This window comes from Amphibalanus amphitrite, unplaced genomic scaffold (genome assembly GCF_019059575.1).
Source record: "Amphibalanus amphitrite isolate SeventyFive unplaced genomic scaffold, NRLGWU_Aamphi_draft 000519F_arrow, whole genome shotgun sequence".
Lineage (NCBI taxonomy): Eukaryota > Metazoa > Arthropoda > Thecostraca > Balanomorpha > Balanidae > Amphibalanus > Amphibalanus amphitrite.
Window position 1 is genome coordinate 1 of NW_024882013.1, and position 23,193 is coordinate 23,193.

Consider the following 23,193-nt stretch of genomic DNA (forward strand, 5'->3'; position numbering starts at 1 on the left):
AAGTCAGCCACATGGAAAGCTTGTAAATTCAGCACGAAGAGAATCTAGGAAAACGCTATAATTGCTATGGCATACACCAACCTAAAACAGCTCTCATGAATAAAACAAAATCTTGATGAGCAAAGAAATGTAGAAAAAGAGCAACAAAGCCCGCTGGCTCATCACTCAATGCTCTGTACTCACTCTAGCCCGCCAATGAACAGAGGTAGATAGGTTCAGTTCGTTCAGATGACCCGGAGCAGACCCGCGCGAAATAGTACCGTTTCCGACCTGAAGCGAGCCGTCCTGGTCGAAACGGGTGAGCTTGACAGAATGCCACTGGTTGAGGGCAATGGTATGACTCGATCTGGAAAAGAAAATGTTTGTGTTAGTATGTTACCAGGATGACATTCGATAGAAATGCAAGTTTCTGATCTACACATTGAGCGCCATTGGTCAAATCGCATTTCAGGAGTATGCAGATTGCGCATTTATCCATCACAAAAAATCGCATTCTAATGGGTTGTTTTCACAGTACCAATGACTTTGACACAACGTTTTTATGTCATTACTGCAGTTTATGTCATACAACCATTGCCAACTCGGATTGCTTTGGGGATAGACAACACAGACACATAGTTAGTACGTTTCTTTTGCATTTTAATGATGACTATAAGAGTGAAGAAAATATAAGAGTGAAGAAAATATAATCTCTCATAAAATAAGAGGGAGCTTGGTTACGTTAGTCACGATGCAATTGCAATACTTTAAATCATGTGATGACTGGCAAGGTAAATTGCGGCATGGCCTTGGCGGTAACTGAGGACAATAGGACAATAGTGCAACTCTGATTTGTGTGAATGCTTACTTTCTTTGAAACAAAGCTGCGAAATCTTATTTCTTGTGGAGGTGGTATCGTTTATCAAACTCATAACGCACGCATTGCACAATCAGACATGTTCACCATGTACCCCGCTATATTGGTAGGCTCTTTCATTTGGTGCGTCGTATGCTTGGTTGTCATAGTCGCCGTCTGCAAGAAAAAGCCAGATGCAAAAACCGTACAAGAAGATGATCCTTCGGTGGTCAGCTCCTTTGTGATGGAAACCAATGAGTGAGTACTATTTCATGTTGCATTTCATTCTTAGGCGTACGAAACAGGGAAGCTACGAACGACTCAACTAAGCAAAGCTTGATAAATAAATAGCTGATCGATCTAGGTATACCAATTTAAATAGGGAACAAATTGATTAGCTTTTCGTTGTAATGAACGCAAATATAACATGCCATCTTCTGGCAATATTCAGGACTGATTTAGTGATACCATGGCAATATGAAGTTCTACGTAAAATATATAATTAATAAAGTCCACAGCTGCAAAAGGCAATGAACTCAAACGATAGTGAACGTAGAGGTCTTATTGGAACACACCAACTCTGTGGAAAATAATGCATTGGAGACATCAAGCTCCGTGTGTCAGTTCCATGCGTTATACAAATGCCTGTAAAAAAGCGAAGGCAGCCTGCAGAAATCTGGGAAAGAGTAAAATCGAGAGGGTGAAACAGAGCTTAGTCTAGAGTACGTAAACTTAGCAGAAAGAGTGGAAAAGATAGGACACAGAAGGGGGAAAATGAGAACGAAAGTGAAGAGCAATGGACAGGTAAGAGAGAGAGAGAGAGAGAGAGAGAGAGAGGAGAGAGAGAGAGAGAGAGAGAGAGAGAGAGAGAGAGAGAGAGGAGAGGGAGAGGGAGAGGGAGAGGGAGAGGGAGAGGGAGAGGGAGAGGGAGAGGAGAGGGAGAGGAGAGAGAGAGAGAGAGAGAGAGAGAGAGAGAGAGAGAGAGAGAGAGAGAGAGAGAGAGAGAGAGAGAGAGAGAGAGAGAGAGAGAGAGAGAGAGAGAGAGAGAGGACGATTAAGTCTAATCAACGAAACGCTCCCACGCAGATATGCCGACTAGCCCTTCTTCTTTAATGTCTTTTAATGTATAAATATCGAGCAAAGAGTAGGCTAACTATTTCATGATTCATGAATGATCCAAAGTAATTCATAATAAAGTGATCCTTCTATCCCACACATATTTTTGAAATCTTCGACGTGCCGGACCATCCGAACAAGTTCTGGGATAGATAAACAATGTTGGCCATTTCTTGTAAAAACCGGCCTTAAACATAAGCCAGAAGATCCAAAATTATTTCCGTCCCCTTTGCTTCCACTGAACTTTGCTCGTTCGCTATTCAAGTAGTCTTCTTGTCATAGATCCACGTGAATCTATGCAAAAATAACAAATGCAGCGCACAGAAATGTTTAAATTTCGTTGAAAACTTTTAGGGCTAAGAACAAAATTGTCTGCATATTTTTTTTTAGAATGAGAATAACACAAAAGTAAACAAATTTTTAAGTTGATCACTATAAAGAAATAAACAAAGCTGCATTGATATTTACAGATGTCCTGAAGACACGTGCGAAATAGCCGACGACAACATTGATCGAGTATGAAGAAAATCTTCGGCATTGGATCATCCAAGAAAGGCAACGAAGGCCAAAAAGCACCTGCAGGTGGCGGGGGAGGAGGTGGCGGAGGACCTTCAACAATAGCTGGTCCAGGTGCGAATTCAGGACCTTCCGCTAAGTTGAGCGCTACTGAACCGGAACACTTGAAAGCAAGGTTATCACTTGGAGGTGAAGCTGCTAAACCCGTATATAACCCACAAATGGGTGGCAAGTTTCAGAAGGTGGAAGCGAATTTCAAGGAGAAGAACATACACGAGCAAGACCTAAGGGCGGAAGATATCGAAGATCTAGAGTAGATAAAAGAAAATATAATAAAACGTGTTTTCCCCAAGATCATCTGCATTTTGATATTCAATCGCAAGAAAATCAGTAACATTGCAGTTCAAGCGTAGTAACACTAGTACACAATTACAAATCTTCCAACAGCCAATTCAACAGGACCAGCAAGATTACTGATCAGATGAACCATGCAGTAAGTAGCTAAGGTGCTCATACGACTTTAAATCGTGCGATTTATAAGGCATGTATGACACTGCCGTCGACGTTTTGCCAATGGACGCCACTTGCGATGCTTTAGTAACAGAATATACTTTTCAGTTATAAAATGCAGATCAACTGGGAAACTTTTAAAAACGTAATGATTTTATCTCATTCATTTGACATATTTACTAAGAGGGCAAACATGTATTTGAAGGGCAAAAGTATATACTTATGTCTTATGTCCAGCTAAGTCTTGTATCAGCACAATAAGCACACACATATAAATGCATAAGCGCCATTAGCAGCACCAATTCGCAAAACACGTCTGGTTAATCTCGGCTGGTACAGCTGAGGCACAGAGCTGAATTCTGACTGTTTTCGTTCCTCTGGCCTAAACATCTCGACAAATCATTCGGTCGGGAGACGAAAAGGGATATACCGGCAAACGCCGCAAAGTTAGATGGCTGAGACGTCGCCTGGTGTTTTAGATAGACCACACCAATCACCAAAAGTGCACGTACGGCAAAGCGTGGCGGCTACGTGCGGTGAACTACGGTCGAAGGCTTTTGCGGTTCCGGCTGAGGCCAGTGGTAAATACGTCCCATTCAACAAGTCAACAGTGCAATACCGTGAACAATGTCTTGCCAACGTATCAAATCAAACATAAATCCTGGTCATGCGGGAGCCGGGGGATTCGGCAGGTCCTTTGGCTATTCCAAGTTCGATAAGCGACACTAGATGTAGGCAGTTTTATCAGTCTTAACCCTATTCCTGGCGGGCTCCGCCGGGACAAGAAACTGGCGGGGGGGGGGGGCCGATTCGGCCCCCCCCTGAGATCTCGAGAACGAAGCAAGATAGCGACAAGCGGTAAACGGCATCGGATACGCACGGCCAAGATCTACAATTTTTACTAAGGTCATTTTCAGGTCAGGTCAAAGATGACGTCACAGGGGTCGAAAAAGTCAAAATGGCGGCGCTAGATATGGAGAGAGTTTTTCTCGAATAACTTTTGAATTAGTCAAGATAGGAACAACCTAAGGGCATCATCGTGATCCTCTCGTCAATCCGCATCGAATGATATATATGTTGACCTCGAAAGGTCAAGGTCAAAGGTTGACCTCAGGTCACGTGAACTCGAGGTCATCATGTATATCATTCGATGCGTCTTGACGAACTGAACACAATGAGACCATCCACGCGTCTGTATCTTGTTCCTGTACGGAGTTATTGGCCAAAAACCTTTGGTGACCTTTGATGACGTCACATGACCTCACAGCTGCCCAACAGCAAAACAGACCTCAAGGTAGTGAAGGTTGATCGTATATGAAGTCATGTATGGTATATGGGGCCATTCCGACCAGTTTTAGTGGTAAAAACAGGGAGTTCATTTTTCCCCCATTGACTTATAATGGGGAGGTCGCGAAATTGACCTGACCTTAGGTCACCGATATCAAAATTCCGAGATATACAAATTGCACATACTGGTACCCTAACTAAACCCTGAAGAGAAGAAATTGATCGATCAAAAACTCTAGCTCTGGCGTGATTGCAAACTTTTCTGAGGTAGGGTCACCAAACCGCCTCTGGTGACCTGACCTGAGGTCAGATCAACTCAAAATTTTCAGACATGTTGCGTAGAAGCCTTTTAGGAAAAGTCAGAAAATTTGAGCTTCCTAGCTCAACGCGTTTGGGAGAAATAACCAAAAAACCTCAGGGGGGGGCTCCTGAGGCCCCCCCCCCCCGCCAGGAATAGGGTTAAATTGAAAAGTGCCTTTATCACGCTACGACGATGAGCACCGGTCTGGACAAACACATACATAAAGCAAATCCTTTCTGGGATAGCTGATAAGGTCCTTTTCACAACATTATTGATGGAAGAGAATATGGAACTAATAACTACTTGGGCAGTAGTTACAGTAATACACATCTATTGCTGGAACCATGATGACATTGTTTTTTGTCGATCTAAATCAGAAAGACATAGCAAAGAAGAAGGTATATAATGAACCATTTCCTGTTTATATTGGCCTAAAGTTTTGGTGAAAGTGCACAAGCTGTTTCCTCTCGTCCACTTCAATGCATTTTAATGATCGTTATCTTCACCGTTACAGGGTAAACGGGCTTTGCTGCTGCCGTAAGTTTGGGAAAATACGGCCAAGGGACCCATTTTCAAGAAGGCGTTTAGCAAGAGAAAAAAGCCTCCGTAAAAAAACTCATGTAGAAACAACTTTCAACCAATGTTTTCCGTATCTAACTGTCGTGAGGCTTCAGTGTCTACAAAGAAAGCTCTACATTCTCTCCGACTGGGTGCCACCGCTGCCACTTATTCCACTATCCCAGCCTATCCAGAGTGGGGTCAAATATCAAAAGCACGAAGCTGACACTTATGCAGAATGCCTGGCGACACGGCCGTTGCTCCATGTAACCCGTAAACACCGGCAGAGCAGGATACCGTGAAGTATTCGCGAAAAAGATGTTACACTCAAACATTGCGTGGCCGTACCAATTTAAATGTGTTCTAGGTGACATTCCACGCTAAATATCCTTAGAAAAACTTATTATGCTTTACCTCGGACACAATAGCAATTTGTAGTGTCACCCTCTCAATAGAGCGCTCTGTGACAAATGAAGTAGATCAACGTTCACCTCTAGCTAAGTTTGAGCATATTTCGCGACAACGTTCATTTTATGCAACGCTATAGCATACGCAGATGGAAATGAGCCTTTGTCCGTCAGAGTTTGGTCCAGTTTAATTGTTCGATCCGGCATTGGAACGTCAACTTCTGAATAAAAGGACGGGTGTGAGCTAGAAATGAGATAACTACTAAACGAGAACACACAAAAAACAACTGTTTTCATTTCCGGTACGTTGGAATGGTCATAGGCCAGTTTCATATAGAATATCCCTGGATGCGAGATCTATTTTTCGATTAGCGAAAGGGCGTTCTTCAAAGAAATAGATTGCTAACGTACCTACCAACCTAATGTGCTTTGTCACATTATGCTGGCCAGTTTGGCGCATTCTTTGGCGTCGTCGAAAGGCCATTATCATTACAGGATCGGCACGAACGGGACGCAGTCTGTCACGCGCTGCGCATTGTGCGAATGTAATGCACTGTGATGTTCCCTGGTAGGACATCCGGAGGAGTAGCTTCGATGCTGGACGCAGAAGAGTCACGCTACTTCTCATAAATTTGTTAATGGTGTCTAGCCAATGTGTATTTCCTGTCAAGGAAGGTTAGGTAACCATAAATGAACAGGCTCGATGATCGTGTCAGCGCAAGTGTAAGTACATACATGAATTGCGGCAAACGGCTTGGGATGAACGGAGCTAGGGAAGTTTTAGCTGGTCAGTCAGCCATTGCTTTGCAAAAAAAAAAAACGTACAGTCCTCCTTTCATATCTACGAGCGCTGCTTCACTAGCCTTCCAGCCCTTCAAAATCACCGCTGGGCACTGACACACCAACAGACATCCATTCGTCTTCATACGGGGCAAGCCAGGGCGGGGTGCCGACTGCCGACTGCCGGGTGACCTCCTCCGAGACGGCCAGCCCGTCGCCGGAAACAATCTTTTTAGCGCTGCAGAATAATGCCTGTCAGGCGGCTGATCGTTGACGCGTCGGCCGGTGACTCCGTCAGCCCGCACCGCAGTGTTCTCGGTAATGAAGTCGACGTCGACAGGCGTCGGCGCATCGGTGTCCAGCGGCGGCCGGCGTGTCAGGCCGTCACCAAGTTGAGCAGCGGCGCCGTCGCCGCCGTCAGTCACCGGTCACCCGGCCGCCGGCGATGAGCCGTCTCAATGAGGACTAATGCATTATCGAGCAGTTCTCAGAACTGTACAGAGGTTAGCGGTGTGATGTTTTAAATCGGTCATGTGAGCGGGTTTAAAGGTTATAGCAGCCTGAAAACTTTGACATCCGACACTGGTGCCAGTTTTGAATGTTGGTCCAGTGGTTACGCGGTGACGACGTGCGACATGATATGCAGTGCGATCACGTGGCAGTGAAGTGTGTACAGTGTCCACTACAATGGCACTACGGAACTATTCCAAGCGTAGGGACAAACGTATAGAAATTTGCGCTCAGAGGATCTTCGTTTCTTCGGCATCCATTTCCTAATTGACGGTTGTTAAGTCTCTCATGCTGGCTCTAGGCACGTGACTGTCTCATTTGTTGCATGCACTTGCAGTAGCTAGTAATGCCGAACGATTAGTGACCTAGCCGCCATAAGGGCTTTCCGTTTCCATTTCGTAATGAAGAATTACCAGTTCTTCCGCATTTGCTGGCATGCGACTTAGTTTCATCATAACTAACACAGCCTGCCACAAACATACCGCCACGATAAAGATCAGCAGATAATGGTATGCCGCTCCCTGACACACACTATATAGCGACGAGTTTGTTCCCTTTGTAGGGTTAGGCTCTTCCGCTCCAACCTTTGCACCGTTGAGACCTTTGCATAGCCGGAAGGATGATACGAATAAAAGGGAGACATTGGTCTGGTCGGGAACCCTGGTGCTCCGCCGGGGCTGAGCCCATCACAGTGGACAGACCACCCAACCCCGCTAACGGTCACCCTACCGAGCCATGGGCCTGCTCCTGGGGTGGAGCCATCCATGTCGGATTAAGGTAACCATCCAGCCCGGATCAGAGAGTGGAGGCGCGGAGGAGAAGGGTTTGACAATTGACTGTCACGATGACGGAAAATGAAGGAACGGTGTGTGTATCTATGAGTTCATGGTGTAGCTTTCCGTCCTTTACATTGGAAACTGTTATTGAATTAATGGCGGGAACAACAGAGCTGTCTCTCTTTCCGGGCTTCCAACCATCTCTGTTGGACAAGTACTGATGAAATGGATGATTTTGGAGGTTGAAGACTGGCGCGTGATCGTACGCGTTAGATAAATGAAACGTGAATTGCTTGTTGTTGAAAATATCACAAATGTAAGGAATGATAATATATAAAACTACTCATGAATGCTCATGAGTTAACCCGCGCCCCAGTGGCGGTCTCAGCCAACTTCGCCCTAGTGGGGGGGGGGGCATATGTTACCACCCACCTCTAACTCAAAAACTAAGAGGGATAGAAAGACGCGGTAAAAAGCAGTCGATAGCTCTCAATGCGTACGTTTGAAAGTATTTCGGTCATTTTTCACCTTTGAGCAATATTGGGGTCACCAGAGGTCATCAAAGGTCAAAATTTGCCAATTGTCATTATATTTTTCAGAAAACATGCCGCTATCTCAGGAACTATGATAGCTAGAAAAACGCATGGAACAGCAAACGATAGCTTTTGAACTCTTCTTTTGAAAAGGTCATTATCAATATTGACCTCAGGTCAACGGTTTAGCCTCCAGAGGGCAAAAACTCCCAAAATAGCTGTTTTTGCGAAAAGTGTTTTTCGACAATAACTTTTGACTACAAGAAGCCACGGCATTTCTATTGCCAGAATCGTGTTCCCCTCGCCGAGACGCGTCGAATGAACTATAATTTGACCTTGAAAGGTCAACTTGAAAATTTGACCTCAGGTCAAGGTCATGACCTGACCGGAAAAGGTCATGTTGCATATCAGTCGATGCGTCTCAACAAGACAAACACAATGAGACCATCCCCAGCGTTCTATCTCTTTCCAATCGCGAGTTATTGGCAAAAAACTGTTTGTAGCCTCAAGTGACCTCAGATGACCTGTCTAGAGGCTATCAGCAAAAACGACACCTTGGTCATCACGAGTGGACTAAATCATTGTGATTCTGAAATATTTGGACTGTTCCCATGCGTACACACGGATCTAGAGGCATTTTCATTTTTCTCCATTGCCTTATAATGGTAAGGTCACGCCACTGACCTTACCTTAGGTCACGGATATGAAAAATCCGAGATATACAAATTGTAGGCGCCCATAACATCATGCAATCCACCAAGTTTGAAACCTTTCTGACAAACACTGCAGGCTGGGCATGATTGCAAACTTTTTTTTAGGCTTGGTCAGTTAACTTGACCTGGTGACCTGACCCGACATGACCTGGGGTCAAAAATTTCACACATTGTCTAAAATTGATGTACAAAAAGCTACCCCAAGCGGCGCGGCGCTACGCGCCGCGCTTTTTTATTTACACGCGAAAAACGCGACAGGGTGGTAACATATGCCCCCCCCCCCACTGGGGCGAAGGTTAATTACTCGTGTCATTCAATTACATACTCATTCATTTACTCATGGATGATGGCCGTTACATTGATAGACGATGGCGAGTGGTGACTAGCGGATTTCTGATGTCTGTTTTTTTTTCTGAAATCGAATTGCTGTGCACATGCTGGAAGACAACTATAATCGTAGCTTGTAAATGCTTTGAAGGTTGCAAAACTATGCTTGGGTGTATGGCTTGACTAAAAAGAGTAAATTCAGTGGTGTTCGTGCTTTCCTGGAACGACAATGTCAAACAGCAGAAAGCTGCTTATTCTCGAGCGACAAATAATTCAAACACAAGAAGTCCCGGGGTGAGTCAACAAGTTCGGGGAAATCAACTTCAACTTTCAAAGTTCGCCGAATGTTTTTTGTGTTAACATGATTCATGTCAGATATTCTTCGTAAATTCCAAGAGATTCAAGGATTATAGCATGTGTTGTCAAGCGATCTGCGGTGTTGATCTTTTTGGCATGCCTTTTAGCTTCGAACTTTTTGCAGGTGCTGCCGTAGAATCTCTGTTGTGTCTGGTAGCCTCACTAAATAGGTTTACCTCACATGAGCTGACGACTTGAGCTGATGTCGCTGCATCGTAACATCCAATGGCAAACAATAAATTGTTAATCTTTTTGCTGGCATCAGCACGTAAGCAAATTTCAGGCATAATGGGAATTCTTATTCAAATTGTCGTAGCCATAATGCTTGCAAGGAAACTTCTACCTTGAATTATTATTATAGTGCAATGACGCATTAGTAAATGTCGGCCGGTTTGTTGATAAGCGATAGCAAACTCCCTTCAGCCGTAAGTTGCTGCTGGGGAGGAATTGTGACCGAAAGGAATTGTGACCGAAAATACCTAGACGGCTGACACCTAATTTCTCGGCAATAATTCTTATCACACCCTTCACGTGGAGTAGCACAACTACCTATTCTACAACATTGACGTCTGTAAGTACTTAGCTACTTATGCTAAACCCCCTCAGACGCCTTCACCGTTCCATGTCAGTACAGTAATCTCCGTTGATCGCCTCATGAGCCCGGCTCAACTCACTTGATGCTGGCTGCTCCTGAGCCGAGGTCATAGCCGAACTCCAGTCGACCTCCGCTGAGGCGCAGTCCGATGAAGTCGCTGCTGGTCTGCCGCTGACCGGAATAGAGCAGGACGCCGTCTGGTGATCGGGTCAGAAACCAGAGCTCCAGCTCCAGGGATCGGCCCGCGTCCCGCAAAGGACGCAGCTGCAGGTACGAAGAGCCGCCGAAATTCGGTACGAACGGGTCCGATATGTGGTCTGTGCGAGCTGCAAGACAGGAAATGATGACAGGTCACTATATGCACGAGATTGTGTGGCGGAAAGAAATCAGATGTCCATCACTGGATTATAGCAGCAACTGACATAAGCAAACGTGTTATCTTTTTATATTATGAGTAGGCTCTTTCGGCCAGAAAGGCTATTGCAAAGCTATAGGATGAAAGGATAGGGTGTAGACATTGGACTGTGCGGACCACCGACGTTGCACCGCAGCGGCAGAGACTGTCCCGGTGGGACGGAAATGTCCGAATGGGACAGCCCGCTCTGTCGCTAAAAGGGTCACCCCGGAGAGGAAGTGGCTCTGGCGTGGGCCTGCCCTCACCACCGGTTGTCTAGTGGGGGCGACCGCCTGCCCGGAAAGGGAAGCGTGAGGGGGAATTCGGATGGTGCCGGCGAGGATGGATGAGAAAGCACATGAAAATCACAGCTGAATGTTACAATGGTCGAACGAAGCGCTGTCATTCGGGCCATCACTCTTTTTTGGGAAAATAGTGCTATTTTTCCCCAAAAAGAAAAAAACTTTCCCTGTGCTAATTTTTTCCCCCAGTGCTCACTGGAATGGCACGTGATATTTGTTCTGCAAGGGTAAATACTTGAGCCTTGCTCACTAAAAAGTGGGCCATCAGTATTCAGCGACGAACTTCGCTCGAATGCAACAAAGAAACGCGATCAAAGCATCAATGCCCACTGCCCGTGCGTTTTTAGTGCCCACCTTGTTTGTTTGTTTTGTTGGGTTAGGCCCTTTCGGTCCAATTAGACCATTTCAGAGCCGGGAGGATGATAGGATATAGGGGGAGACATTGGTCTGGGCAGGCACCCTAGTGAGTCGCCGGGGCTGAGCCCGTCCAGAGGACAGGCCACCCAGCCCCAAGGCACTCACTGCACCCGGCTACGGGGTGCGCTCCCTCAGGAGCAGCGGTGCCGCTCCAAGGGAGCAGCCCGCATGAGATGAAGTTGCCTGTCCAGCCCGGAGGGGGTTGCGGCGTGGAGGAGAAGGACTTCAGTATCCTGAGGATAGAAGCACGGAACGGTGAAGTAGTGCCCACCGTAATTCTGCCTGGCTAGTGGTTGTCAGACCTGTCCCTAGATGGCGTTAGACGTAAACGCCTGAATGTGTATACTGTCCCGCAGGACACGTGTTAGCTGAACGGACCGCGCTGTCGTCGTAAGCTGCCGCGTAACGCTGACGAAGCACAATAAGCACACTTTTTAACTGCGGTAAGAGGTCGCAAAGGAATATACTACTACAGCCCGTGAAATTCCCCACACTGCTCAATGCTCACTGCTCACCTTCCTGGCAGCGGTCGCCCCATCTGCCGGGCGGGCACAGACACTGCAGTGTGCCGTTCCCTGTACTGGTACAGGTGGCGCCAGCAGCGCAGGCGTCGGCGGCGCTGCACGGGTCTGCACTGTCCTCACAGTGGTCACCTGAAAACGTGACCAGAATGAGGTGGAACTGAGATCATGAAGGAGGCACAGACGTTGGTTTCTTGTTAAGCCATATGCTTTACAGGCTTGCTTTCACAGGATTTCTGAAACACGCGTGCATTTTAACCTTCCACATACGAGTGAGGCACTCCCAGTCCGTTATCGCATTAGTGGAAGAACTATCTGTCTGATGATTACTCAACTATCAGGATGAACATGTGACAACCAGCCCGCGATAACACCCCCACCGGCTCCACGCCTGCCTGTATCCTCTCTCACCAGTAAAGTGCTGCGCACACTCGCACAGGTAGCGGTGACCGGTGGTGAGCACGCACAGGCCTCCGTTTTGACACGGCTGACTGGCGCACGGGTCGCTGCGACACTCCGTGACGCCCCGTGACGAGGTGATGTCACGTGACCCCGGCTGGCGGAGGTCAGCTGACGCCGCCCCGCCCACCCGCAGCCGGCGGACACAGCCCACCAGGCCGAACACTGTACCCGTGTTCTCGTACACTCTGGGAAAAGAGGAACGTAGATAACTGGATATACTTACTTATATTTACACATAGGTCTTAGCTCTCCAAACGTAATCAACAAAAGACAAGAAAAATGATTGGCCTATTCATGGATTTTTTATCTATCGAGTTCATATTATTGTCGGTTTCGGTACCTATTTTATGCTGCACAGCTCTCAGGCGGTGCGAATAACAATTAACATCCCGTGTTTATAATAAAAATCCTGCAGAACATGCAAAAACGAAGATAAGTCAGGCCTTACCTGTCGTATTTGCTGGGTACATGTCCGACGTAGAGCATCTCGCTGAGGTCCAGAGAGCGCCACTTTCCGTCCGACTGGCCGTGAATGCTCTCTCCGTCATCAACAATCAGCTGACCGTCCCTGGAAAGAGGGCAGAAGACATCGAAAGCGGTTGAGTACCTTGGAAGTAGTGCTATGACCACAATAATGCTAGAAACATACGAGCTCGATTTCTTATCATCAGTTGGTGTCGTCTAAACGGCGGAATAATGCAACCGCTGCAACCGTTCACGTACCCGTGGTACCGTCTGGCCACCACTGTATGGTACATACTCTCCCTGGGCGACCCTCTGCGGAGAGGTTTCACGTGCTCTCTGTAGAGTACGTGAGACCTCCCACCTACTCCCTACCGTTTACGTACCCGTGGTACCGCCGCGCGACCACCTTGTGGTACTCTCCCTGGGAGACCCTCTGCAGAGAGGTCTCACGTACTCTCTGCAGAGTTACTCCCTACCGTTTACGTACCCGTGGTACCGCCGCGCGACCACCTTGTGGTACTCTCCCTGGGAGACCCTCTGCAGAGAGCGGATCACCACCGGGCCGTTACCGATGTCGTAACGAAACTCCACGAAACTGAAACACATACAGTGATCCGTCACAGAGGTGATAGAATCAGAGGCGGCGGTACTGATATACGAGGGGCGTTCAAAAAGTTATCGGCCCAACCATGAAGGAGTTGGAATTTCGGCCTGCAACGCGGTGTGTTCAATGATGTGTTATTGGGATGACCACTTACGTAGCCATTAACCAATCTGCCCTGTGATTGGTTCAGGCTGCTAATTAATCGCAACATAGTTTGCCATTCCCGGTCAGAATGGGCGACGCCCAGAAGGGAGCAGTGATTTGGTTCATGTATTGCAGAAAAATGCACCAAACGCTATTCACGAAAAGCTAGTGGCAACACATGTTGAGGTTTGTCTTTCTTACAGTAGCGTCAAAAAGCGAACATCTCTGTTCAATTTTGGTCAACAGATCATTAAAGGTCACCCCTGCAGTGGCCAGCCATCAACAGCAATGACTCAAGAAAATATGAAAAATAAGCACTTCTTTGTGAAAATGACAAATGTTCTGGTCTGGAACAACGCAGCAGAAGCGGAGGTGTCTATCAGGTTCCTCAAAGCCATTCTTCGACAGCGTATTAATATGTTTAAGATCTCTGCAAGATGCATCCCCCGTTTGCTGACTCCAGAGGAAAGGCAAACTCGAAAGGAGGCGTAACGCGAAAATTTTGGCCCTATATCGAAGATCCAAAGGAGTTCATTGAACTACTTGTTACCGTGGAGGGATTGTGGGTGTCACACGTTGATCCTAAGGGCGTGACCGAGTTGCACAAGTGGAAGCACACTGAGTAAAGGCCACCAAATGTGTGCGACGTGTTTAAGTCAGACGGCAAGGTGACAGTGGTTGCATTTTGGGATGCTGGCGGGGCTCTGCTCGTCAACTTTCTAAAACAGGGGCGCACAATTAATGATGAATACTACACCTCCCTTCGATAACAGTAGCGAGCAGCAGATATCAAGGAGAGACTAGGGAAGCTGAGTAAAAGTGTGCGTCTGATCCAGGACGACGCACCAGCACACATGAGCAGGGTGACGATCAGCGAAGCAGTGAGCTGTGGCTTCGAGTTGTTGTCACAGCCACTTTTTTCTCCGTACCTTGCACCATCAGGCTGCCACCTCTTCCCCAACATAAGGAAATTGCCTAGCAGTGGCAACTTCGCTGACAGCAAGGAGACAAAAGCAGCCGTCTTGGACGTGCCAGATGCGTCCGAAACCCACTTGGCTATGGAGACCCAGGGGCCTCTCGCGAAGCGCTGCGCGAAATGTTTTTGTCTTAACGCTGGTTATTTGAATAAATGAACATTTTTTGTCTAATAAGTCGACGTCGTATCTCTGCTCCTTCATGGTCGGGCCGAGAACTTTTTGAACGCCCCTCGTACCATGACGAGGTATACGTGAGACAATATATCAAGAGATGTCATGACAGGCCATATTCTCCACTAAGGTAAAGGGCCAAGGCAATGGCAATACGGGAAGCCCATCTACGTAAAATGGTAATCACTTTTCAATAATTTCGTTATGCATATGTGGATGAACTAGCATTTGATAATCAAATGCACATTTTTGTATATTTGTCAGCATATTATCTCGAGACCTCTGTTTTCAAAGACCGTCACTTAGATAACATAATGAAACAACAAGTGTTTGTAGAAGTGAGACTACCTAACAACGTACACAGCTCGACCATCTTTCCCAGCTACGCACCCATCCACCAGGGCCAGAGCGATGAAGTCTCCGGTGCCGTTTTCCATCTGTTGTCCGTAGAGGAGCAGGCCGTCGGCGGCGTGACTGACAAACTCCACCTCCAGCTGCAGCTTGATGGTGGCCTTTGGAGCCCTCAACGTCAGGTAGGAGCGGCCCGAGAACGAGGGCTGCTCGTAGTTGTCGCCGTCCGCCGCTGGAGGCGCCACCGTCGGCGGACCGACTGAAACGGAGGCGCCGCTGGTGAGTTGGGGGAAACACACATCCAATCTGGATACTTTTGGTGTGCCAAGTCGTAGAAAGAAGTATTGTCAGAACAACTTTTGGATAGATTAAAACAATGTTTATTGTTTAAGTTTCAAGCTGAGAATCATTACATCTTATACTCAGGCACCCGTAAGTCAAGTCAAGGGACAAAATTCAAACAGGAGCTCACGCCTCTTGGGCCCTTTTACATGTTCTGTGCCTGTGCGATCCTGAGGCCGATCCCCGCCTCCTGCTGCCCCCACCGACCCCCGACCGCTGCCACCCCACTGACCTCTGACCCCCGTCCCTACTGACCCGGCTCCTGACAGGTATCTCCTCTCCACTCGGTTGTGCAGAGACAGCTGAAGCTCTCGTGGTCGGTCTCCGATTGTTGGCACACGCCGCCATGGAGACAGGGACGACTCATACAGGGGTTCAGCACCAGGCGTGTAACTCCCTCCGTGGTGAGCATGGGTGGCGTCATCGCTGGGGGTGAGAGAGAGAGAGAGAGAGAGAGAGAGAGAGAGAGAGAGAGAGAGAGAGAGAGAGAGAGAGAGAGAGAGAGAGAGAGAGAGAGAGAGAGAGAGGAGAGAGAGAGAGAGAGAGAGAGAGAGAGAGAGAGAGAGAGAGAGAGAGAGAGAGAGAGAGAGAGAGAGAGAGAGAGAGAGAGAGAGAGAGAGAGAGAGAGAGAGAGAGAGAGAGAGAGAGAGAGAGAGAGAGAGAGAGAGAGAGAGAGAGAGAGAGAGAGAGAGAGAGGAGAGAGAGAGAGAGAGAGGAGAGAGAGAGAGAGAGAGAGAGAGAGAGAGAGAGAGAGAGAGAGAGAGAGAGAGAGAGAGAGAGAGAGAGAGAGAGAGAGAGAGAGAGAGAGAGAGAGAGAGAGAGAGAGAGAGAGAGAGAGAGAGAGAGAGAGAGAGAGAGAGAGAGAGAGGAGAGAGAGAGAGAGAGAGAGAGAGAGAGAGAGAGAGAGAGAGAGAGAGAGAGAGAGAGAGAGAGAGGAGAGAGAGAGAGAGAGAGAGAGAGAGAGAGAGAGAGAGAGAGAGAGAGAGAGAGAGAGAGAGAGAGAGAGAGAGAGAGGAGAGAGAGAGAGAGAGAGAGAGAGAGAGAGAGAGAGAGAGAGAGAGAGAGAGAGAGAGAGAGAGAGAGAGAGAGAGAGAGAGAGAGAGAGAGAGAGAGAGAGAGAGAGAGAGAGAGAGAGAGAGAGAGAGAGAGAGAGAGAGAGAGAGAGAGAGAGAGAGAGAGAGAGAGAGAGAGAGAGAGACGGATGAGTGGTAGCGACGGTTATCAATGCTTCAAGCAACAGCTCAACCTATGAGTAGTTCGATCCGGTGGTCACACATGTTTTTGGTCAGAATCGAAACTTAAGTTTTATCGCATTGTTCCTTAGAAGTGTATTCATTATTTTCTGCAATTTAACATGTGTTCGCATCAAACGTGCCAAATTGAACAAAACTGCATGGGACCGATCGGACGATAGTCATACGAAGATTCTTTCGTGATACACTTACTTTCAGATCAAACACAAATTTACATGTTCATCCCCTTTCATTATCTACATCTTCCACCCTCAATGCCCCACCTGACTCACCTGTGCACTGTTGTCGGTTGGGTGCCTCCTGGTATCCAGTCTGACACTGACACACTCCCTCTCGACACTCCGACAGAGTGACACGACACTCCGCGTCCGCTCCACACGGACTGCCCAGCCAGCCCTGCACCAGAAAATCGTCCCGCGTCGTGGGCCGGCCTGAGTACCAGCCGCTCTCGTACTCTGGTAAAAGGTGCCGGGTAGACTTGGCCGCGGCTGGAGACGACTGCTCGGTGAAGGCAGACTGGAACAGCGTCGATCGCCGGAACGGAATGCCGGTGGGTTCCAGGGAAGTGTCTGTGGAAAGATGAATACGGTCTGTGTATATTTATGGAGCAATAACCAGAAACAAATAGCTCAATGCATTATAAATGAAACGGACAAAGTGATATAAGCTCAGACAGCGGAAGTTGTTCGTGAAAAGTTGAAGACGGCCATTTAAAAGAATGCTGATAACCTTCTAAGACAACATATGAACAGTAATCGCCCATAGGTCATACGAGACTCGTTTCATAAACGACCCTGATGAATGCACCCCAAAACATAAAATGTACGATATCCTGAAAAAAACAACCACTAAAATCCAAATAATTATCGTGATACGGGTACGCACCTTTATCCGCGCAGCGTCCGTAGGCCTCGATGGCGATATCTCGCTGTCCGCGGCAGGCAAACAGGCGCAGTTGGCACTCGTTGCGGTACGTCTGGCCGTCAGTACCGCACACCTCCTGCTCCAGTGGACCACCCGACTCGCTCTCCGGCTCGGGGCAGGTCAGGTTACACGAGCACTCGGCGCGGTCGGGAGTCCTCTGAATGCAGGCGGCGCCGAAATAGCAGGCCAGTTCCGAGCAGCTGGCGGCGCTCGTCTTCAGCTCACCTGGGTGGGGGAAAAGGTGAGAGGAAGTGAAGTGAGCTTTATTGGAGGTGAGGGTCAAGAGAGCTACGAGATAAAGGTTCTTCAGAAAAAGAGTAATATAGAGCGTCGTGAAAGACGCATATTACATAGGGTTTGACCTTCTCAGTTGAGCGCTATCTACTCACATTTCATAAAACATTGAAAAGCATGAAATAATTAGGAATTGCTTCCTTTTCAACCGGAAACCCAAGACGAAGGGTTACGACTTAATATTCCACTCGTTACAAGAACATTACCGGAACCTGCACTCCACCTACTACATAAATATAGCGCCCGACTAACTCCCGAGCTCTGAATCTCACACGAACAAAGTTAAACGCCAGACTAGCTGCCGTGGGGACCAGTTGGCCTCTGACCTTTCCCGCAGCCGTGAGGCAGCAGAGTCTGGCCCGGTGGACATTTGTTGCATTTGTTTCCGAACACGTTGGGTTTGCAGACACAGTAGCCCCGGGACTGTTCGCAGTCGTCCCGCGCTGAGCCGAACGCCGAACATCCACAGGCTGTGAAAGACGGGTAAATGAGTTAGCGCACAGTAGTCTGGAGGACACCGCAGATGTGTTAATGATAGATTGTACAAGAGATTGAAACGATGCTTGTTTAAATGCTAGGTAGAATAGCGAGTAGTTTTGACGAATTATCGGAATGGTACGGCATAATAAATAAAGTATAGGTAAGGCGTTTTAATTTTAATTTCATCGAAGGCAGTCTCAAATCTGACGCCATTTAACTTATCCATTCTCAGGCCACGGCAGGAAGCCATTTGGGTCTGAAATGGCACCCAGCGATCTTTATTTGCCGGTCATTGAGTGTCCATTCATCCCATCGTTCGTCGGCTTAATTTGCGCTCATTCAGGACATTTCATGGCGAAACACAATCAGCAAGGCAATAGAGAGTCATGTGTAATGGCTTGGACGTCCTCAGAGCCGACATTTTAGAAAGGGCTAAGCTCGCCAGGCCCAGAAAATGTGCAGTCATTTCGTTTGGAGAGGATTAAGGAATAGAAAATGGACTGAAATCTTGGTATGATATTGAAAAGCAGTGAATGCGTAGCAATGAGTCATATAAGAAAATTATCACTTCACGGATTACGATGCAAATGAGACTTATTCTGCGCATTCGTTTAGTCGCAGTACTCCATCAGACTTTGATGATGTCAAGAAAATGAAATGTGAAACCAAAGACCCTTCCTCGTATGCGCGCGGAGATGATGAAAAACGCACCCGAGAGTTCAAGAATATGACAAGAAACGTTGCTCATAACCGTAGCGTTTACATAAGATAAACAGCTTTGCCATAAGTATAATATGTGATTCACCAAATGCTACAATCCTGCATCTGCAGGCTTGCACACATTCAGTTACTAATAAAAGCTCGGTCTACTGCCTCAATGACCTGCAATATCGAGCATGCAATTTGCAGCGCATTATTTACCCGCCATAGCTGTTTATGTGGTGCGGGGAGGTCGTAAATACAAACCAAAGCGGCTGCGGACAGGCCACCGATTGCCGCCCACTGTCAGCCATATACCACCGAGACCCATAAACAGCGGCGATCCCATTACGAGCCCACCCTCATCAGTTAGTGCCGCCCACCACCTCGGGCCCTATCGTCCCCGCACTCACGGAGACAGCCGAGGTTGCCGCGCGCGATCTTGGGCAGCCCCCAGAAGCCGGGCTTGCAGCGGTCGCAGCGGCGCCCTCCGACGCCCGGTCGGCAGGCGCACTGTTTGGTGACCGGGTCACACTGCGGCCCCAGGGCGCCCAGACGGTGACAGCGGCACGAGGCTGGGCACCCGGCGCCCCGCGGACCCGCCGCGGGCGTCTCGCCGTCCTCACAACAGCCGTGAGTGGAGTTGGCGCAGCCGGGCGCCGGGAGCGTCACGCCCGGGGCGTCCGGGGCGCCGGGCGCGTCCAAGGTGTCCAGGGGCGCCACGGTGGCGGGCGCTAGAGGACAGCAGACGGCGGCGTCGGCCGAACGGTGGCAGTAGGCGATGGGAGGACAGGCGGCTCCGTCCGAACAGTCGTACGGTGCCGAGGTAAGCGGGTTCGTCACCGGGTCCAGGCCGTAACACGGCGATATGGTGATATCTGCACGGAAAGACCACGGGTGGCGGTTAGGGCAGGTGTATCGTTCGGAGTGATCAGTTCCAATGGGGACGAACACACGTTTACGTGAATACGCGAGTCAAACACTCTTTATTTGGGCACCACAGTTACCGCTAGGGGTATATGGGGGAAAGGAACACAAACATTGACGTAACAGTGACATATAAGCTAGATAACGTCACCGAATAAAGGAAAAAATGTCAAATGAGGAGAATAAAATTGGAAATTGATGATAAATAAATCACAAACAACAAAAACAAACAAAAATATAATAAAACAGCACCGGAATTAGCAAGTGGGATATGATTAAGGAGACATGTGTTGCGGTGGAGGAGTGAGCTAAATATCGCGATGTGGAGAGGATATGGCTGCATCTTGGCACCGCAGCAGCCGAAGGCCGGGGAGACATAAGAGGACAATAACCGTGGTCATAAAGAGCGCCAGGGAGGGAACGGTGGCCCAAGTTGGCACATAATGTCATAAGGTACCTTAGTTGGTATGCCCTAACTCAGACATCCGGATAATAGCCAAGCGGAGCAGCAGCTTAGTTGTAAAGGGTTATGTCCAATTAAGGTGTTCCGTGTTGGTGGGTCAGAAATCATGCGTCTACATATGGGTATTATGCAAGGTGCAACCGATCTTAGTGACAGTTGAAAACTGTTTTAGTGAAATGAAAAGTATCCTGACATGTAGTATTCTGCACCTTCAAATATTTGTGAGACATTAGAGCACTTGTGCAACGTAATGTAATGAGTGGAACGATAGATGACGTAAATAATGCTATAACTAAAGATTAAGTTTCACATAAGGACAACAGTAACACACATTTCGATGAAAAGGAGCATTGACAGATGACTATTTTTCACAAATCATATCGCTGCTATATGACACATTTAAAACACCATTGACATCCTTTGGAAAACACGTAAATATGCATACGAGTGCACTCGCACATGCAGGTATGTGCTGACTGCTGACACAGGTGTGGCAATGGGCAAGGGAGTGTGCACGTGACAATGATCTGTTTAACACCAAGCTTCATGGTATGAAGACATGTAGGTATATAAGCACAGTGCATATAAAGAGTATGCATGTAACATAAACGTAATCCAATAAAATAGCGTCAACAAAATTTTATGTGCATCGCTAAAGAAATCCCACGCTAAAAAGACAAGACTGGAACGAAAGCAAGTGCCGCAGTATCGCAGAGTTTGAACAAAGAACAAGCATGGCAACATACATATCCAATAGGGACACATTTGCGACAATATGCACACATTCAAAGGCTTGACGAAAACGTTTCCTACAATATGTGCCAAAACATGCACATATAAAGCAAAAAAGAAACAGGAAAAAACGCGATATCAGTTAACTTTTACGACCATGATAAAAAATACAGCCGACGTTTACCACAATCGCACTATCAAATTATGACAACGAACATGCAACATATCTATCTAGCTTCCATCTCCAGTCGTCACACCAGAACAAAGGCTTCACATCCCCAGCAACTCAATGAACCAAATATGTACGTACATGTATTTGAACACTGAGGATCTGTCAACATAAGCTATAAACAGCCACAGTACAAATAAACATCGAATGTTACGTGCATCTACGTGCTGTTCATCGGGCAGGGTCGTGTCCACAGCATGCCGGGACCAATGGTCAAAAGTCCTTAGAGCAGCTATACGCCCAGCACCTGATGTGAGTCCCTCGCAGAGGACGATGGGCCGCGGGCTGAGCTGCTGCTGTCGCTCACACGCCTCCCTCCTCAGGACACACTCAGACGGGTACAGGCGCAGGTCTGAGCCGCACACCGGCCCATCAGCCGGCGGCGGCGCGCCATCCTCGCCCTCACAGTTGAACAGACATGTGCAGCGAGGCAGCCGGTCCACCGACGTGGTGCAGGTGGCTCCGAACTCACAGCGAATGTCTTTGCAGAGGAGCAGGTCGGCGGGCCCGCCGGCGACTGTCTGCGGCCCTGCTGTCGAGTGAGAGGTGTGGGAGACTCACAGCGGTGAGCTCTGGTGAGAAGTTGGGATGGGTGACGGTTGATGGACGGTGGCGCAGTAAAGATGGCTGGAGTATGAAGGAAGGTAGGATTTGTGATTCACGACGACTTTTTCATTTTTTGACTGAAATTTGTAGCTTGACTGGTTTGTTATTGAAGGAAGATAGTTATAGATTATTCACTCTATCATTTGGGACGTTACGTGCAGCCCTCATTCCCTGCCAAATGAGGCTGGAGAGCGACTAGATCGCGTGTCTTTTCCAAGAATTAACCGCGGATGGCTGGCTTAGGAGGCAAACAGCACACTCTTTGACCAGACTTCTCCCTTTCACTGAAGAGGGGATTGTTAGAAAAGTAAGCAGGATTCCGTTAAAAGCAAACAAGCTCGTTCATGCGTTGCAAACTACCTTCAAGTGAGGAGGCACTTAACTAAATGAGCTAATTTCGGAAGTAACTTGTCCGGATTACGGAGACACGTCTACAGGAAAGGGACAAGAGAGTTGGGCAAGTTTCCTAATGACATAATCGTAGGACAAGCGAGTCGTCGTCAACAATCCCTAAACAAAGGCCAAACAAAGCTTGGACAGCCCCTCACACACACACAAACCCGCCCACTCCTCCCATTACTCCCACCACAACAACTCGATGATGAATAGCCTAGCGCTCCCTCGGGGAACATTTGTCTACCCCGGAGGAAGCACTGGGGTAGAGGAACTACTCAGGGAGCGCCTCTGGCACCTTTCCGACGGATGGCCCGACTTTGGGCCCGTGCTGGTAACGACCTCGGCTCGGCGCCGGGAACTAATGGCCGTGGGAGCGGCAGCAGCTACCGCCGAGCCAGTGCCACCTGAGGTGTGCAAGGGCCGGTAACTTTTCCCATCGGGGAGCGACGCTGACCCGTGGCTGAAACAGCACTCCGCACGGAGGTTTAGACGGGTAGGGTCGCTGTTACCTCGTTTGTTGGTGGCTGTTCGGTGGGGTACAACGGCTGGGAAACGGAGGGTACCACGGATGTGTTTTACAACCGTTCGAGTTAGTTCCTCCTAAGTGAGCAGTGCGATATATTTATGCTAGGGAAAATTGTTTCATGCGCAATTAATTTGTCAACAAGCCTCTACAGGTATAAGTTTTTTTATCGCGTTAACCCGGCAGTTGCTGGGGTATTTCGCCACCCACCGTTTGCTGGGGGGGGGGGGGGCGTTAAACGCCCCCAGCCGATAACTCGAGAACCAATAGGCGCAGCGAAACGCACGAGGCGGCAAACGAAAGAGCGCGACGAGACGCTTCAGATGAGTACTTTAAAGTTGAATTTTGAGGTCACAGGTCGGGTCAAGGTCAGGTCAAACACCTGAAATCGGGCTT

The 23,193-nt window shown here is 48.1% G+C and overlaps 1 protein-coding gene and 1 long non-coding RNA gene across 2 annotated transcripts in view; one reads left to right on the forward strand and one right to left on the reverse strand.

Moving 5' to 3' along the window:
• Positions 1-183: 183 nt before the first annotated feature.
• Positions 184-23,193, reverse strand: part of LOC122393154 (agrin-like) — a gene marked incomplete at its 3' end in the record, with an annotated part of 89,055 nt that continues 66,045 nt past the window's right edge. Inside the window, exons 12-23 of the mRNA XM_043388896.1 lie at positions 19,335-19,799; positions 18,069-18,212; positions 17,410-17,673; positions 16,797-17,093; positions 15,527-15,697; positions 14,969-15,188; positions 13,170-13,277; positions 12,666-12,785; positions 12,167-12,402; positions 11,750-11,887; positions 10,201-10,447; positions 184-346 (exon numbers count right to left, since the gene is read on the reverse strand). Coding sequence (XP_043244831.1) covers positions 184-346; positions 10,201-10,447; positions 11,750-11,887; positions 12,167-12,402; positions 12,666-12,785; positions 13,170-13,277; positions 14,969-15,188; positions 15,527-15,697; positions 16,797-17,093; positions 17,410-17,673; positions 18,069-18,212; positions 19,335-19,799 — 2,573 coding nt within the window. The remainder of the gene's footprint in view (positions 347-10,200; positions 10,448-11,749; positions 11,888-12,166; positions 12,403-12,665; positions 12,786-13,169; positions 13,278-14,968; positions 15,189-15,526; positions 15,698-16,796; positions 17,094-17,409; positions 17,674-18,068; positions 18,213-19,334; positions 19,800-23,193) is intronic.
• LOC122393159 lies at positions 2,273-5,781 on the forward strand. The gene is made up of 2 exons (XR_006258648.1): positions 2,273-2,960; positions 5,080-5,781. It is a non-coding gene; the product is annotated as an uncharacterized LOC122393159 (long non-coding RNA).